Source organism: Lissotriton vulgaris, chromosome 6 (assembly GCF_964263255.1).
Source record: "Lissotriton vulgaris chromosome 6, aLisVul1.2, whole genome shotgun sequence".
In the NCBI taxonomy this organism is placed as follows: domain Eukaryota; kingdom Metazoa; phylum Chordata; class Amphibia; order Caudata; family Salamandridae; genus Lissotriton; species Lissotriton vulgaris.
The window spans coordinates 1,671,300,593-1,671,319,699 of record NC_141694.1 but is presented as its reverse complement, the minus strand read 5'-3'; the positions used below and the strand labels follow the sequence as shown (position 1 = coordinate 1,671,319,699).

The 19,107-nt window shown below is 47.8% G+C and overlaps 1 protein-coding gene across 1 annotated transcript in view; it reads left to right on the top strand.

Annotated features, from left to right (window-relative positions):
• Positions 1-19,107, top strand: part of NEK2 (NIMA related kinase 2) — a 216,246-nt gene that overhangs the window by 159,842 nt on the left and 37,297 nt on the right. Inside the window, exon 6 of the mRNA XM_086927845.1 lies at positions 4,318-4,537. Coding sequence (XP_086783971.1) covers positions 4,318-4,537 — 220 coding nt within the window. The remainder of the gene's footprint in view (positions 1-4,317; positions 4,538-19,107) is intronic.

Genomic DNA, 19,107 nt, shown 5'->3' with positions numbered 1-19,107 from the left:
TGATACCTTTCTTCAGTGGCGTGGATAGGCAAATGCTGTGTGAGGGCGCTCGCTGGGAAGCACTCCGTGTACATCCCCTGCTCAGGTGGGCGTGGCCTGGGGCATGAAGACTTTCGCTTATTGAGGTTCACCACGCTGATGGGGGGTCGCGCCCACTGTGGATCACAAGGGAGGTACTACATCACCCAGAAGGCCTCGTTTGAGGCCACGCCCACCTGAGCAGGAGATGGACACGGAGTGCTTCCCAGCGAGCGCCCTCACACAGCATTTGCCTATCCACGCCACTGAAGAAAGGTATCACCTGAAACGCGTCAGGCGTCTGTTATGCGAAGATTTTAAGACTCATGAACTGCGCCTGCTGGCAGGCTGTTCTCCAATAAAGTGGGCTTTGAAATTTACCTTCGTGAGGCATCATTACCACAAGGGACCCTGTTTTGGTTGGATATATATATATATATATATATATATATATATATATATATATATATATATATATATATATATATATATATATATATATATATATATTTTACCATAATATTTCTTGATTGAATGGATTCCCTTTTTTTTTTTTCCCCCCTTTTCCCAATCTCCGGAAAGCGCTATTTAACAAGGAGTTGGCTACTTTCTCATTTTTGATAATAAGTCATCAACTTCTTCTGGGAAATGACAGGTAAACATCTTGTTGTTCCACATTATTTTAAGCAGAGCGGGGAACTTCATTTGGACCTGAGCTCCCAATGAGCGTAATTCTGGCATCCTAGACCCCAGCTCCCATTGCCTTTGAGCAGTCTTTCCCCCTATGTCAGATCTTATTTGATAAGGGTTGGCACGATAATGAAGAGAAGTACGTGCTAGACACGTTGTGTCAACATTAAGGCATATTAAGCTGCTAGAATTGGTTCCTTTTTTCTGTTCCTCATCGGCACAGATACCGAAGTATTCTCTGTGTCTTACCAACAACATTCCTCAGCATTAGACAGTAACTAGTTCAAATGTCTCCTCCAAAAGCCTTCTGGGTTCAAATCTTGCTGTAGATTCCATCAAAGGATTTCCTTGATGCACCCATACAGCATATCTGAATGTGGAGTCTGGGTCAGAACACAAACCCTATGCCTTCGACTTCTGTTCTTTTATGCTCCCGAAAGCAGTTGAAGAGCAAATTACTGCAGGCCAAGTCTCGGAAGAAGACATTAATATAGTCCTTCACCTTTCAGGTACATTTTTCACGACTTGTTCCCATTTAAAGTTTGAAAATATAATAGAAAGGAGAATACCTCTTACTCTTCTTCGAAGAAATGACCCTGTTCCAGTAACTTTTCGGAGTCCTAGGTGTGTTCTCCTGTCACTGGGCAATTCCTCATTGTCAGAACAGAATCCAACGCTGAAAAAAATGATGCACGAATATCTAACTCAGTTGGCCAAACCCTCCTACTTTTCCCACCCATTTACCTTTAAGACTTCTTGCATGCTATGCTCAAACTCTTCAGGATGCCTTTGTCACTCTCCAATTAGAGAACAAAACAATTGCCAGTACTGAGCTGTACTCGAATAATGCTTATCAAACAACCTTACGAATCAAACAATAAGGTCCAGGTTTTTAAGTCACCATCACTTGGTTTATTTCACAAGTAATGAAAAAAATGTTTTTCTTTTTAACAAAATATTTTATGCATGTGTATCAAATATAATACAAAATAAACACACTATGTACACTAATTACACAACATTTTTCACAGGATACCTACATCCAATGCACACCAGCAAACATACCCCAGACAATTTGGCCAACAAAAGTATCGCTCACTCTCGCACCATTCATACTACACACCAGCGCAAGTCAGGCTCACTGTTGCTTGACCTACAACCTGGTAATGAAAATTCTTAATCCCACCAGCAAAACAGCACTAACTCTAATGCATTATATATATATTGAAACCCAATGCTAGTTATCAAAATATGATTAACCGAGTCAATTCACTGTACAAAATGTTTGTTTGCCATGGGACAAGAAGGGTCGACGCGTTTCGAACCTTAGCGACTTTGCAGGGTTCTCCTCAGGACCACAATATTCTTATTTCTTCAATAGACCACTCATAAACTTGGAACAAGATTCATGTGCCAGCATTTCATATGTTGCATTGGACTATGGACACCAACGTATAATTTGCTGGTTAATGGGGCCCCATTTAAGCCTGTATGCCGTCTTAACGACGATGGGGTGATGGTCTCCGAAAATCGGAACTCTCCAGCCACTTCTCAAGAGTAGATACGCTTCCAGGATAGGTGATTCTAGCGGCTCTGACCTAGACGATGGGCGACTCCATGCCTTCGCGAGCTCTGGCTTTGAATCTGGGTCCAACTAAGCCAGTGTCTTCCATGGCAACAAAACAAGCGTGTTTGTCTCTGCCTCGGTCGCTCAGCAGTTACACCCACCCAGCCTAATTTTGGGGCTGGCTGACCTTTTACGAGGGTCAAAGAAAAACTTTCAGGATTGCTTTGGTGACAGACTACGGCCATACAGAGAATGATATCTTGGAGACTGACCTCCTACTCCCAACTTGCAACAGAGCAGACTGAGTTCTGGTAATTCTCTTCATTGACCTGGGTGGATAAAACTGCCGCAAAGATGCTGGAATTACCTTTGTTTTGGAGCCTCTGCTGGCTGCCTGAGAGAAGCCCCTTTTTACTTTTCCGTTCACACATGTGTGGCTATGAGAGACCTACATTTTTGTTGCACCATTTCTGGAGAGTCTGGTGGTCCAAGCTTCAGCTTCTAAGTTGAACCCAAATCTCTTTTGTGTGGCCCCCTCAAGCAAAAGTCTCAGGCTGTAATCCATAGGCTGAAAAACCTTTGCCTCGGGTAGTCTTGCCCTTCGCAAGGCAAATGCACGGTCTCTTCTGGGCTGCTATGTTTGTGCCCTGTGGTACTTGGTGAAAAAGACTTATCAGTTTGCCTGATCACATGAAATAACCATTCTGTGAGTTAGGAACAATGCTTACAAATAGATCATGAAGTGCATTCTAGACTCTGCAGACTGCAATGTTTGATCATGGGCCTGCTTGTCATCTGATACCATAATGTTTGGATGTGTTCCTGTGGATTCTCCGGGGACATTCAAGCAACCCTTAGAAGGTGAGCAATCGTTAGGAGAGAATCCTCTCTAGAGGGTTTAAAAACAGCAGAGACGCAGCATGCTTCTTGGGCATGGCCTCCCTAGCAAAACCATTTCACCAGCACCCTGCTCTCTTGATATATTCAGTCCGCTAGACTTTTATTTTCTAGTCTATAAGGGGCATGATCAGCCCAGCAAGAGTAGTGCAGGCACGCTGCAGCCCCTCATGCTACTCTACCAGTGAGAAGAGGAATTGAAGCTGTGGTGCAGGCAGGCTATGAACATACATAGGGGTTTGCCCAGCCTCCTCAAAGAAAGATCTACTTTGACCAAACAGCAAATGGACCGTAGTTTACGCCATAGGCCTTAATATGCACTGCTTATTGAGCCAGGGAGACAATTCTGCCTTGTCAACTCAGGGAAATGGGCATCCAGTGGACAAGCAGGCTGTCCATGTTAGACTTTTGCCTCCATCTAGGGCACAGGGAGCCGATAGAAGACATTCTATTTGTTAGATCTCAGGCGTCAAGCTCACTTATCCTGAAACAATGACTCACCGACCTCCAGGCAACGTTCTACTCCATATCACGCATAAAGGTGAGAAGCAGTGGTGCACTGATGGAAGAGAGACTCACTAATATGCAGCTATCTTGAACAACTACTCATTGGCAGCCTGGCCCAATAGGTATTGCCTAATCCCACCTCCTGTAGGATATTGCTATGGAATTAATGAGGTGAAGAATCTGCAGAAAAAAGAATCAATCAGAAGGAAAAGTAGTTTACGTTTGGTATCAATGTTTCAGGTGGCTACTATCTTTCCACATATTTGACACCACCTTCATTCCTTTCCATGTGAGTTGGTGCTATTAGAAGAAGAGCCCAGTAGTTCCTCTCTGCTGCCTCGCTGGGGCATGGAAAAGTGGGAGATACTGGCACGAGCATGTCAGTCAGTGCCTCATATTATGTACGGGGGGGGGTTGAAGCTCGAGCCGCCTGGCGCCACTTGGCAGAGCTACTGCTGATGAAAAAGTTTCCAGATCCTGTCTGGAGACTGGAAGGATATTCATAAGGTGAGTAAGCTGTGAGCTATAGAATCTACCAGAAACATTGTTATTTTTCTGATCCACAATCGTGGTGTCAAGTATTGAAAGGTTTTAGTGCTGTTTTTTATAATGGATAATTTCCTTTTTATGCATTACAGGATTATTTAAGACCTTCTGTTGATGAACTCCTACAAAATCCACTGTTAACCCGATGGGTTACTGAAGAGAAAACTAAGAATGAGAAGAAGCCCTGCAAATGCCTGGTACCCGATCCATGCGCACAACACTCCAATCCTACGCAGCTTGAGAACAAACTTAAGGAGCAGCAGTTGATAAGCTGGGAGAAGAGTCTTAAAGAGAGAGAAGCACAACTAGAAAGTATGGATTGTGCTAATAAATTCCTCCATTCTATGAATCTCATTTTCTAGTGTGACTGTGCACTCAGGATTGTTTTTTTTGGCTAAGTTAACTTTACTACCCAAACCCTCTCCTGGATATTGTGAAGGTCCTGAGCAATGTTTTAGGGAAGAGACCATTCATGCACAGGCTCTTTCTGGTGTGATGTGGCTCCAGTTGGTAAAGGTATTTTCACTGTACATGCCAGTTATGACACATGTTAACATGTGTCAAGATATGGGGCTTGCAGTCGGAATGGAGAGTCCTCATTGCTAAGGTAACAAATTATTCTACATTAGATAGCTACTGCCTCATACCACCAAAACTGATTCAAGATGCTTTTTAAATTCATTGTGACACAACCAAGTAACATACCAGTGGCGTGGCTAGCCGAGCAGCGAGATGGCCGCTCTCTGAGTGAGCTCCGCCGGCTACTTTGATTAATCCTTCCTAGATCCTGTTCCCGGTGGCTGCAGACCCCTGTTCTTTTGGGGTTCTGCTCCTCAGACCTGGCTGTTCCTCCGGCCCGAGTTTGAAGTGCGGAGGCGGCTGTCCGTGGAAGCGGAACCGAACTAAGCTCTCGCCGGCCGGCGGGCCGGTCCTGTCCCCATCCGGAAGTGCCTGCTCCTGGAAGCCGCGAGACACTTTGGGCCGCGGCTGCGAAGGCCCTAGCGGATCGAGGTGAAATTGAGGAGGAAGCCCATCGCGCCACTACCGAGGGCGCCGCCGGAGGCGACTTGCAGCGGCTCTCCCACGGCGGCCGGCGACGGCTCCACCTGGCGTGAGGCTACGGGGAGATAGCGGAGACTGGGGCGGCTAAACAGAGGCTGTCGCGCCGCAGTGGGAGTAATCCTAAGACCGCCGGAGGCGGAGCGGACATAAGTGGAGCCCGGTTGGTGACAGAGGATACGCGCCTGCACCATCCACGTCACTGCGGTGCTGGAGCGGAGGTGAGCGGGTGCTGCGGCGGAGCCGGAGGTTTTAATGGTGGGGCACGCTGTTGAATAGATGCGCCTAGCCCTCCCACTGCTCTGTGAATCGGCAAAACTCAGCACCACACGCTTAGAGTGACACCTAGCCGCCCTGGTCCCCTGGACCCCTTGAGCTGCACCTTCTTAGGGGTGAAGGTGGGTCCCCAACTGCACTGCAGGCGCCCGCCATTTTGACCCACGAGGAGGCCCTGGCTGCACGCGGCAATCCTTGCAGCGGATTCCATTCCACGCAGAGTTGGCATAGCCCCGTCTAGCGCGCACTGGCACACCCTGGGCAGCTGAGAGTACGCAGTGCACTTGGAAGCTGAGGCGAAGTGAGGGGCTGCCCCATTACGTGGCCGGTGACTTATTCTAAACGCGAGGATGGGGAAAAATGACGCCAAACAGTCCAAACTGAGCTTTGACAATAGAAAACCGCCGAAGACCACGACGATGGAGTCAGATGGGGGCGCGGCGTCATCGCAAGGTGATACCCCGGACATTGATTTTAGGGCCCTCATCATGGAGGTGAGAACCAGCTTGAAGAGCATAGACACCAAGCTTGATAATATGGCGGCGCAACTCGAAACCGTGAAGACGAAAGTGGACACTCACGAGAAGAGGCTAGACTGTCTCGAGAACAGACAAACCGAATGTTGTGAATTCCAGCAACAGGCCAAGAGACACATCACGACGCTAGAGCGGGAACTTGATAGCTTACGCGCCAAGTCGGACGATTTGGAAGCACGCTCCAGGAGATCCAACGTTCGCATTACAGGCATTCCAGAAACTACAAACACAGGGAAGATGGAAGCATATGTGTCGAACCTCCTCCATGAACTGTTCGATCCGGATCTGTCCCCGGTTTTCACGGTGGAGAGGGCGCACAGATCCCTTGGGAAAAAGCCCCCGGTGGGCGCCCCTCCGCGCCCAATTCTGGCTAAACTACTCAACTACCAGGATAGAGACATCATTCTACGCTTGGCGAGAGAGAAAGGTACAATCACGCATCAAGGAAATCACATTTCCTTCTACCCGGATTTCACCCCTCTGGTGCAAGCGGCCCGTAAGGAATTCCTACCAGCAAAGAAGATCCTACTGCAAGCTGGTGTGTCCTACTCTCTCCTATACCCGGCGAAGCTGAAAGTTCATCACGAAAACACCTCTCACTTCTTCACTGACGCCAAATCTGCCCTCAAGTTCGCCAAACACATAAGTGCTGGAGCCAGGAGAAAATCGCCACGACTTGAGGGAGCCTCGGAGCAACTCAGTGACAATGACTGAAACCTCTACGAAGCTTATCCTGCATGGCGACCACAATACTTTTTGCATTGGGGCTGGAAAGCCTAGACAGATATATCGTAAAGGTATGCTCCTACTGAACTGACTCGTTTGGGGTAAGTCATTGAGTCGCCTATGCGCTAACTTTTGCTGCTGACTCCGCGCCTCCGCTGAGACATTGATGGCCTTTGGCGCTTGTGGATTGCGGGGTGGGGGACACTGCCAGGTCCCGGGACATGAAAGTTTGACTGTAGCCACCCCGTGTATACGGGGGTGTTTGCCGAGCGCACCACGCCTCATGGGGTGCCTCCCTTTGTTGTTGCTGTTGGGGTACTTACACGCTTTGCGTGAATGCTTCTGGGCTATGTCACGACCTAATTGGGGGGTTGTTGAGGGAGGGGGGTGGATGGGGGATGTTCCTAAGTTGCGAGTTCCTGTTTGTATTTGGTGCAATGTACTACTAAGACTGCCTATGTGTTTGCATGCTGGGTCTGCAATTATGGCGTCTGGGTGCCTGAAGGGCCTAACAGGGCGGGGATGTGTTGTGGGGGCTGGTTACAGACGAGTACTTTAATGGGAGGTATCAAACTCTGGACTTGGAACATTAGGGGCCTTGGGGACTTCAAGAAGGCCCGTTTACTGCATGGGATGTTGTCCAGACACAATGTAGATATATGCTTCCTACAAGAAACTCATCTGAATGTCGCCCCCTCAGCTCGACTGAAACATTCCAGATGGGCACATGTTTATTCTTCCATCTATTCAAATTATGCGAGGGGAGTCGCCATACTCATTCGTAGAGGGTTGGATTGGCGGGAGTACTCCCAGGTGCGGGATGAGGAGGGTAGGTATGTCCTGCTTCATGGGTCATTACAGGGGCGACCGATTGTTCTTGCTGCAATCTATGGCCCCAATGTGGACGATCCTGATTTTTTCAGAAATGTTTGGGCGAAAATTGTGTTACTGGACTGTCGGTCGGTTGTGTTGGGGGGGGACTTCAACACTGTGTTGAATGATGACATGGATCGCAGAGGCGCAAGCAGGCCGCAGCACACTAGAGCGCGTCAGGCGATATCTGATATCATGAGTGAGGGACTGCTGTCTGATGTATGGCGAGCTAGAAACCCGGGAGCACAACTGGGGACCTGTTACACCTGCCATAAGGATGCATGGTCGCGGCTAGACTTCTGATTGGTGTCTCCCGAAGTTGCGACATGGGTATCGAGTGTTGATATCATGGCTAGATCATTGTCAGACCATGCTCCATGCATGTTGGAACTGCACCCCCCAGGAGCTACACATAGGGCTTTCCAATGGCGCCTCCCCCCACACGTGCTCACAGACCCTGTGTTCGTAGAAGAGATAAGAGAAGACATAAATAACTACTTTGCTGAGAATGCTGGGTCTGCCACATCTGAGGCCATTGTGTGGGATGCATTTAAGGCTGTCATCAGGGGTCAATGTATAGCACGCAAAGCAGGGGTACTGCGTACCATAAGGGATGAGCTAGCTAAAATTGAGGGGGAACTGAAAGCCCTAGATGTTGCGTTTAGTTCTGACCCGTCGTTGGTGACTGCAGGCGCTCTAAAAGCCAAATTGCTGGCCTTTAATGAGGAGGCGGAGCGAGAGGTGAAATTTCTAGGGAAACAAGCAGAGGCGCGCAGGTATGGGGAAGGGGATAGACCGAGCAGGACCCTTGCCAGACTGATTGCTCCCCGCGCACAATCACATTATATACACACTATTTATGATACCACCGGACAACTTGTGATAGGCCAGGAGGCGGTGTTGGGCGCCTTCGCAGACTTCTACGCTACCCTGTACACCTCACGACAACCCACTGCACCGGCATCGCTGCGAGACTTTCTTGACTCCATAGCACTCGTATGGTTCAACAACAACCATAGACAATACATGGACCTCACTGTCACAGCACAAGACATTGCCCAGGTGATTAAGAGTATGCCGGCTAATAAAGCTCCTGGCCCAGATGGCCTGACCACCTCCTTCTATAAAACATACGTTACTGAACTAGCGCCGAGACTACACTCTGTATTTGTCGAGGCTCTCGAATCGAATTCCCTTCCAGACTCTATGCGTGAAGCTCTAATTATTACTCTCCTCAAGCCGGATAAAGATGAACAGCAGCTGGACTCCTATAGGCCCCTGTCCCTTATAAACGTTGATGCTAAAATATACGCAAAAATCATCGCAGATAGGCTACAACCGATGTTGCCTATGATAGCGCTCCCAGATCAATCAGGCTTCATCCCTGGCCGCGCGACATCACACAATCTCAGAACGATCTTTTCGGTCCTTCATTATTTACACCCGTCAGTACAGGCGGCAGTGGTATTTCTGGACGCCACCAAAGCCTTCGACTCATTAGAGTGGCCCTACCTCTTCAGTGTATTAAGGCGGATGGGATTCAGTCAGAACTTCATGACTCTGATAAAGCTCCTTTACATGGAACCAAAAGCCCGGGTGAGCGTTAATGGTCTCGTCTCCAAGCCATTCAGTATTTCACGAGGCACTAGACAGGGCTGTCCTCTGTCGCCGCTCCTCTTTGCGATTGCGATGGAGCCGCTGGCGGCCAGAGTCAGACAACACCACACCGCCAGGGGCATCGGATTTAGTGCTAGAAGCTTACTAATTTCGCTATACGCGGACGATGTCACCCTGTATGTCCTGAATCCTAAAGATAACCTGAGCCCGCTACTCCGGGAATTTGTACGATTTGAGGGCCTGGCGGGGATATCCATTAATTGGACGAAGTCGGTGGCCTTCCCCCTGACGGAGAGCACTGAACGACCTACCCCTGACTACCCCCTCAGATGGGAAACGGAAGCTGTCAAATATTTGGGCATCTGGATCTGCCGAGATGTGCAGGAGCTGTGGTCGATGAATTTTGGTAGGGCGGTGGACTGGTTGGAAGGGAAGGTCGAGGTCTGGAATAGACTACCGCTGTCCCTGGTCGCGAGAATTGCATTAGCTAAAATGGTGGTCCTTCCCAAATTCTTGTACTTGTTCGTAAATGTGCCACTGCCTATGACAGCTCACTTCCACGCCCGGGTCCGCTCACTGCTGCTTAAGCTGGTGTGGGCTGGAGGTCAGGCCAGAGTCTCCTGGGACCTACTCACGCTTCCGCTACGTCAAGGGGGACTGGGTGCCCCAGACTTGAAGCTTTACGCACTTTGTGCGCAAGCCCAGTTCCTACATTTCTGGGCGTTCCCCACCCCTTACCAGCCACATGTGGCGGTGGAACTGGCCGTGGTCGCCCCCTTGCCATTACGAGTGGCATTGTATGGTAAGGTTACATGCCCGTCGCGCGAGGTAGATACAGTGGAAATGGTCCGCTGGTCCTGGCGCGAACTTCAGAAGCGAGCCGGTCTCTCCCTGCTTTATGCGCCAGCTGTCCCCCTGAGGGGCAACCCGATGCTGCCGTGTCTGACGACCAGAGGCGACGTCCTCACTGTCTTTGGGAATCGGCTTCTCACCTTTGCTGACTTATATCCAGATGGTACTTTCCTTGAGATGCCTGCCGCTGGAGTAGACCAACCCTACACATTTGCTGACAATTTGCTATATCATTCCCTTAGAGAGTCCTGCAAGAAAATGGGGCCGTGCTTCCCGGAAGAGCCCTGCACACTGGCTGCCCTCCAAAACTTGCTTTCACGGCCCTCCCCCAAAAAGCTGGTGTCCAGATTATATAATTGCATGCAGGAACAGGCCCCAGTGACAGTGGCCACGGCCGGGACCGCCTGGGCTGCGGACCTAGGGGACGAACTGCCGGACGACGCATGGGAGTATTGCTGTACACAGCTCACAGCCCTATCCCCGAACTATCGTCTGCGGCTTATCCACTTCAAATTCCTACACAGATACTACCGCACTCCGACATTATTACACCGAATGGGCATCCGCGAGGATGCCTCTTGCTGGAGATGCGGGGGTGTAGAAGCGTCCTTTATCCATATGGCCTGGAACTGCCCCAAATTGACTACATACTGGTCAGAGATCTTCACGGCTATAAATCAAATCACCCGAAGGGAGGATTCACCTTCCCCACTGCTGGGTCTGCTGGGGTATGTTAAGGCTACTGAGCCCTGTGACAGGAAACTACATGCATTACTCCTCTTATATGCCAAGAGACAGATAGCACTGCAATGGGGCAGACCGGCCCCCCCCTCTCTTGAGAGCTGGATCAGAGACGTGACTTATGGCCACACGCAATTGACGCATTATTGGGAGACCATGCCCACCGCTTCCAGACCCGCTGACATATGGGGCCCGTTTATACAGTGGACCACAGCACGCACGAGCTCAGACACCCCAGGTACCTCGCGTGATACGAGTGTTTCAGACGACATGGGCTGAAGGTGCGCGATGCGTAAGTAAATTGAGGTGATCCCGCAATCCTGCGCTAACACTGACAAACCCTGCCCGGACGCACATTGTGCGACTGCTGCCCACGCTGACCCGGATCGAATCCCTGGCCCCCCGCGCCCCACTGGTAGTCTTGTGACCTAGTCATTCGCCCTGCCCCCCTCCCCCCCCACCGCCCACCCACCCCTCGCCTATACGTGAGCAGACAAGGTAACTTTACGCTCTCGCCCTGGATATCGCTAGCCCTTTCTCTACATGACCTGAGGCTGGCCCATATGACCTCTTTGTGGACTGACATGTTGTGTGGATGTTTTTTCCATGTACTTGCACCAATGTTTGTTGCTTCTGGTTTGGCTTGTTGGGGGGGTCTGTTGGGAGAAAAATGGTGCTGACAGGCACATCCTTTTCATTGACCGCTGTGGCGGGTGATTGACCGCTACTTACTTAGGAGCGGCATTATTGCTTTTAAATATCTTTCAAATGTCGACAGCACTGTGCGAAAAGTAAGACCGTTTACTTGCTGAAGTTGTACCGCATACGCTCAACATTTTATTGTATTTCATGATTACATCTATATGTTTCAACCGGCTGGGTGATGGCCTCCAGTCTGTCTCTCAGTAATCTCTGTATGACCTTCCTGATAGCGGCCTGCCTCCGGGTTGTTGGCGTGACGCAGTGTACATCTTCTCTATCCTTGGTCAAGAATAAATGTCTTACACCAAAAAAAAAAAAAAAAAAAGTAACATACCAGTAGTGTCGAGGTTACAGACTTGACTGCCTCATCTTTTGGAATTGGGACAGTACATGTCAAGCTCAAATATTAAATCAAATACAAAATCTGGTTCAAATCCTCACAGACTTCAGCAGTTTCCCAGTAACATGTAATGTAAGCTACTGATGTTATCCTTAATGGATTAGATTTGTGTTTTCAATGTGATGTAAACGATATACAGCTGTATGGTAGCTGCCGGTGGAGAAAATATTGCAGGTTTAAACAGACTATTCTGTCACTGGTATCATTAAATACTCCAAACTCAAAAACCATCCCAGTTCGAGATCATACTGATTGGCAGCCAAAAGTTCTTTATATTGGCACACGCAAAGGTAATACTTTGTAAGTTCGTGGATCGCCAGTCCCCAGGGCAAAGTCTTGTATACATTTGACCCTCGTTCCTTTGAGAATTGATGTTGGCAGCAACTCTGTGTACCCAGTACTATATTTATGTAGCTCAGCTATCTAAACACTGAATCCTGTTTTATGTAAAAATGTCTCATTATTCGAGTAATGTTTTTAAAGGAACTTTCATTGCTGATAAACTAGTGTATTACATAAAGACAATACCGAATAGAGTATATTGTTATTTTCTGAGAATTCATTATATGAAATAAAAGGGACATTTTAACAATAAACTGGATTCAGTGTTTAGATAGCGGAGTGGATAGTAAACGAATGAGTGTTTCCCCAAGAAGATGAGTTTATAGGTGTGAGAATACGAGTGGATATCACAAGAGGGATCTTTTGTTGTTTTCAATGATTCTTAACCCTGTCCCTTTTGTTAGGTTATCTCCCCCATACATGTGGACCGATATCAGAAGAGCACCTGGTGTACTTCAAGATGTGTGCCGAACGGCAGCATTGCTCTGTTGGCTGATTGACTAAAAGGCAACCCACGAAACCTCGCACACATGAAGTGTCTGCACCATATTTAACTGGAATAAAGATTTTGGACTGAATAGAGTCAATACAAAAGATCTTTGTATCACGAGCAACAATCTTCTTCTCTGCAACAAATCTGCGGCTCACTTTTAGCAGCATGTAGAGCCCAGTGCAATTGTGTTACCTTGTTGATGACGGTCTTCAAAAATATAATTGTTCTGCTTTTTCTCTCCTTGCCTCAATCACACTTCTGGAAAATCATCTAGATTTTTACTTGGTGGCATACTGTCTTCAAGATCGGAGGGAGTGGGCCCATGCTATATATCTAATTTTGTCCAATCATTCAGGAATTGTATTGTCTGTGGGTGCAAAGATTGTTCACTGATATTTATGAATGCAGAGTGTTCGCTAGATTACTTTCTTAATTAAATAGTCGACTGGGTGTTTGAGAGACAACACCAAGTGATAATGTAATTATTTTTTATCAGGACGAGTTAGGTTGCTTTAATTTAAACCTTAGTTCAGTCAGTGGTAAGTTGCACAGAGAAGTCTAGGTCAGCTCAAAGTAAACCAGTGTAAAGCATGTATCCGTACCATAACAGTTAATAGATCGAAACCACAACACCATAAAAATCCCACTCCTGTTTCTAAAAATAGTATATATTTTTATCTTTAAATAAACTCCAAAATGACAAGAGTAGCAAAGAGAACTGGAGATATGATTTTAGGAGTCTTCAGGTTTTCTAGTGTCAAAAAGCAAGGAGTGGCAATTGCGGGTATCTGGTAGCACTAGACCTGATCAAAAGTTAAGGCCAACTGCAATAGAGCATGGGTCCGCTACAGGGACTAGATTCATTCAGATTTAAAGTTTAGCTTCTGACTTAGACTTTTTTGTTGAGTATTTTTCCTATCAGCTCGGCAGGCTTGATCCGAAAGCGGTGTGCCGCTCTGCGCTTGTATCAGTGAATTACTCCACATTGGAAACTTTTCTTGTAATAGAGCTGCTTTCAACGAAGTAAACTAGCAAGTTAAATCCTGACATTTGTTCCGACAAGCTGGGGGCATCCGCCACTTCCGGACTCATAAACCCGCTCCCTGTTATGAGCTGTGCCCGGAAATGTATGTGCCTGCTAGTTTGAGCTAGCACATGCGGCTCTAGGATCTCTGAGAGGTACGGCTGTGGCCTGGGCCACGTCTGGTGCTGCGGTGCCTGGCCGCCCTGCTGAATTTGAGAGTAAAGAGGCCACGACACGGATGCGTACCTGATCGAACGTCTTTTTCCGTGAGACCCTTGTGAGTAGTGTTCCCAGCATTCCTGACCTGAAGGAGACAGAGGGCTCAGAAGTGTGCTGGCCTGCTGTGGGTGCAGCCGCAATATTGCTGTGAGGGCCGCAGGCGCTTGGCATTGATTAATCTCTGTGCGGGTGCTTGTGCCCTCTGCAATTCGCATGGACAATGGAGGGGCACTGACCCACTGGTGTGAGCCTATGTTTGGCGGCACTTGCTGCAACCTTCACTGCAGTCCCCTACGGAAAGATCGGCCTGTTTAAATTGTCGGTGAGTGATCGAGGACATGTTGAGACCTGAGCTGCCTGCAGTGAAGTGAGTGTCTTAGTGTGGCAATAACTAGGGGCATTGTACACCTCCTCCCACAGGATGACATGCATATTAGCATTCAAGGGCAGGGAGGGGCTTCAAAGGGCCTGCTGGCTTTGGTATGCAAATCTTGTTTCTCTCCCCGGAGAACAGGCCGACTCCCTTTGTCCAGAGCCATTTGGCACCTGGACAGGCGGGGATAATTAGCTGGTCAGACAGGCATGTTCACCCTCAGGCTAGTGCCTCCCCTCATATGAGCTACTAAAGTGGAAGCGACTATTCAAAGTTAGCCATCTTGGTGATGGCAAAATTAGGAATTCTGGTGCAGGATTATGACCAGCTCCCTCAAGAAGTGGTCTTATAGGGGGTGTAGTGATCTCAAGGGTAGATAGCCCATTGGCTCTTACCCTACACTCCCCTAATACCCATGAATTCATTGAATTCAATTTTTAGGTTAATCCCTGGCACTAGGGAATTAGATCCTGCTGACCAAAAAAAAGGGCAGAAGAGCCGCGAAAGCTATAACTGCAGAAGAAGTAAATGACTTGGCAGCAGCCTGGCTGGCTTGTTTGCCTATTCTCGACAGTTGAACAAAAGTCATCTCACCCTGCAAACTGCTGTCCTCCAAAGCCTGGGAGGATTGCCAGCACTTCTCCAAGACTCAGTAACTCCAGTGGAGCTGTTCCCCCTGCATCTTGCAGGTAGGAAGGACTGAGCTGTGAGGCTCCAAGACTGTAAAAACCTGATACCGGAAAGCACCCCTGCACCCGAGCTGAAGTTGGCCAACGTAGTCCCTGTACTCTCGAGACTAAGCCCACCTGGGATTGCCCCGCTGTAGACTTCTTAATGCTGCCTGCAACCTCTGTTGGCAGGCCCAGTCTACCACTACCGCATCGCGGGGTCTGGGCCCTCCTGTTGGTTCAGCATGACTAGCCTACCAGTTCAACACTGCAGCATCTGTTCACGTAGCCCAACCCCCATTGACTTGCATTGGGCACCCTATCCTGTTGGACACCACTGCACCCGCCGCCCTCACACCACTGGTGTTGATCTGCTGGTGCTGCCTTTGACTTTGCCCCATACTCACTCAATCTCAAGTTCAGGAGGTTGGTTTCTGAAGTTGCTGCAAACAACTTGTATGCTGTATTGGTTTTTCCTTCCATAGGATAACGTTGCAGATTCTGACAAATGCACTGTGTGTCGACTGTTTAAATACAAAAGTGTTTCTCTTGAAAACCTGCTTACCTGATCATTGTTTTCTGGTGCCTTACCATGTATGAAGATATGTTATTTGTATAAATTGGTGTGGATGTCCTTATTGAGTTGTCTGCATAATGTATTGACTATTCTGTGCATTTTCAGATGTCTCACACTCCCCTCTGATAAGCCTGAGGCTGCTCGACCACACTACAACCTAAAAGAGCACCATGAGATTGTTAGAGCAAGCCCTATCCACTCGTAAGGGAATATCCAAACTCTGTATATCTCGTTTTGATATGCTGCAACCACAGCAGATAAATGCCAACCTTCCAATAGTGACATTTTCAAAATAGTACTGTTTAAATCCTACTTTTCTACCAGTTTGGATTTTTAATTGCCATGAATTTGAGTTTAGCTGTTCCCAAATTGATACACATGTCAGAAAGTGTTCTAGTGTAACCCAGTTCTTTTCTATTGGAGAGCCAGCCTCGCCAGAGTAAACAAGCATTTGCAATGCAGTAGGCCTCGCATTTGCAAGAGTTTGAGCTATTGGCATTGTAAATGACAATGCCTTTTATTTATGTGTTTTGAAAACCTGCAATCGCTGAGTAAAAATGCACATTGTTCTTATAGTCGTTCCATACGAGAAGCAAGGCTGGCAGTAACTGTGCCTCTTTTACTGCCAGCCTTACTTCTTGAAATCAAGGAATATACGCTTGCAGGTTTTAAAACATATAGATAAAAGGCAATGTCATGTACAATGCCAATAGCACAAAGTCTCGCAATTGAGAGACCTGTTGCATTGCAAATGCTTGTTTGTTGCTACTTTCAAAAGAATCTAAGATTTTTCCCAGTTGGCAATGCGAGAATCAACGGTTCCCCAAGTTCCCATTAGCTCATTTATCACCCTTGGCTATCTGCATCTTTGTATTTAATTGCTGACGATTGATTCTTGGTGATAAACCACTTTATATCGAGGAGGGAGTAGCAAGCCCTTCTATGAAAATGAGGGCATGATACCGTCAGCTGGTAGGCATTGATGTGAATCGCATAACTGCAACAAAAGCCTGCCCAAATATGCTCGCTGCACAAACAGCCCGTTGTTTCCAGCAGTGCCAGTTTTCTATTAATGTCGAGAGGAATACAATTGTAGTATGTGAGAAAGGCATACTCAGTCTCTGACATAGGACTCTTGTATAATTCTTTCATCCGCTCTCTTAACAATCCTTCATACAATCCCGAGCCCCTGCTGTACATTAGGTGCAATAATCTGCTACAAATTTTAAACGTATATTTAATTTAAACAAATATTAAACACTGCAACAGTTTAATAGTACAGAGGGGCTGTGTAAGAGGTGCAACCTGATATTTAGATATATTTTGGCCTATTTAATTTTTTTTTACTTTTAGAAATTTACACAACATAAAACTTTGTTTTTTGCAAAGGTCGGGAAAGTGTGACGTTGCCGCTTAAACCAAGGGATTTCAGGTGCCCATTGTACCTAAATGATGGGTCGTTTTGTATCTAATCAGGGGCTCCAGGGGAGGATTTGTCCATCCTAGCAAAGGCATCTTGGTGCTAAAAAAAAATAAGGGAATAGTGTCTGTTGTGGGATTAGGCACAGTTAAGCTCGCATTACGGCTCAGTGAGATAAAAACGCGCCTGTGAGCTGCTTGGTGGTTGATGCCCAGAGTCTGAACTTGCCAAGGCCAATGTAGGTGTGTAGCCTTCCATGGTGGTCAATACATTGAGTGCCATGTATTGCATAATAATAAAACTTACCATGGGCCCCACCTGCAAACACCGGGTCAAATTAAGCGCTGCACGCATCCCAAAGCATGCTAGCACACACACACATAATACCCATAGCTATTTCAGTACACTAGGCCAAATCCGCAACAAGAGCATGGAACCGAAGTCTATTAAATGAAATGAAATCTTATAACTGTTATAAATAACTAAGTCAGGAATATGGTTCTGTAAGGTTTTGAATTTGTAAAAACCACAGTTGATGGACAGAATGCAGAACAATGTCATACATTCACCCCAGTACAGAGATCTGGGCCTAAATCCATCGTTTTTTTGCACTCCACACCACCCCAGTTCCGACATGGCCATATGCAAATCAGTCTGACCCTGTGCCTCATGGGAACATTCCAGCCCGAACTGCCAAGCCATGCCATCCCTGGACCGGAAACAAGCTTTCGAGGACCGGTTTCTGGCATTCCAGCCATCTTCAGCCCGGCTTGCTTGAATCCAGTGGTGTGGAGAGGTTTTGAATTCGTGCCTGAATTGTGTGTGTCCAGGCTTCACGCATGTGGCACGCATTCCCAGCATTAGCAGCGTGTCCTATCTTTTCTCTTCAGTAAATTGGCACATTCCTGGATTTTCTGTGCCCATGGACGTCCTGTACTAGGCACCGATATAAACTCAAACATAAAACAGGTTTCTCTCGCCCGGCCCGTCTCTCGCCCGGCCCAAAGTAGCTGTAATGAGGTAAAGATGAATGGCGGAGGGGGTTCTTGGGGATTTTCACGCTGCTGGCCGGCGGCATCTTTAAGTGTTAAACTGATACTGCACTCTCTGTCCTGGGATATCAGCCCCGCGAAGCTACACTCGCCATGCCAACTGGCGTCTCCTGCCATAAAATGTCACTCAAGTTTACTGTACTGTATATCTCGATTCCGTCTCCCATCCTGTTATCCGTAGATACTTTTTTTAGTTTGCGTGGAGAGCACGCCTCAAACCCAAGATGCTCATAAAAGTTTAAACAGACAAGCCAATAGTTTTATAAACAAGCCAGCGCTTGATCGCCTTGCAATTCCCATCCAGACCCACATCTACCTCGGACCAAATCCCATCAGGAAAAAAATGCAACAATTAAAACAAGCTTGGGGGTGAATGATTGCACAGCGCACACCGAACACCATATTGCACCACACATTTATACCTTTATCCAAGGTCAAGCTCGCCTTACCGAAGCTCTTCTGGCTTGTATCTGGTCTGAGGAGTATTACCAGGTCTAGCGGAACGAGGCACCGGGGGTGCGATCTGTTGCACCCATCGAGGTTGCGAGCAATCGGATGGGGGGTGTTGAAAGCCTCACCTGGTGTACGTGGGCACTCCGGGCTCTACATCTTCTCCGGCCTCCAGGGGTCGGCGGGCCCCCTTCATTTGTAATCCTCTCGGTGTCACACTGGCTTTTGGGAAAAACAAAGCCGCGAGTGGGGCTCGCGCGCGCCAAATGCTTTCAATATCGCACCCGTGTCTGGGCACGATAATTGAAACCATATGGCAGGAAATTCGCGTAATAGACACCAATAGGCCAGTGGCAGAGCTATGCGCCTGCCTCTGGCCTATTGTGTGCTATCTTTAAAACGAACACGCAGGGAAAGGCCAATAGCATGCCGCAAAAGTAAAAACGCACGAACGTGTTCATTTCCAGGGTACATTTCTGAAA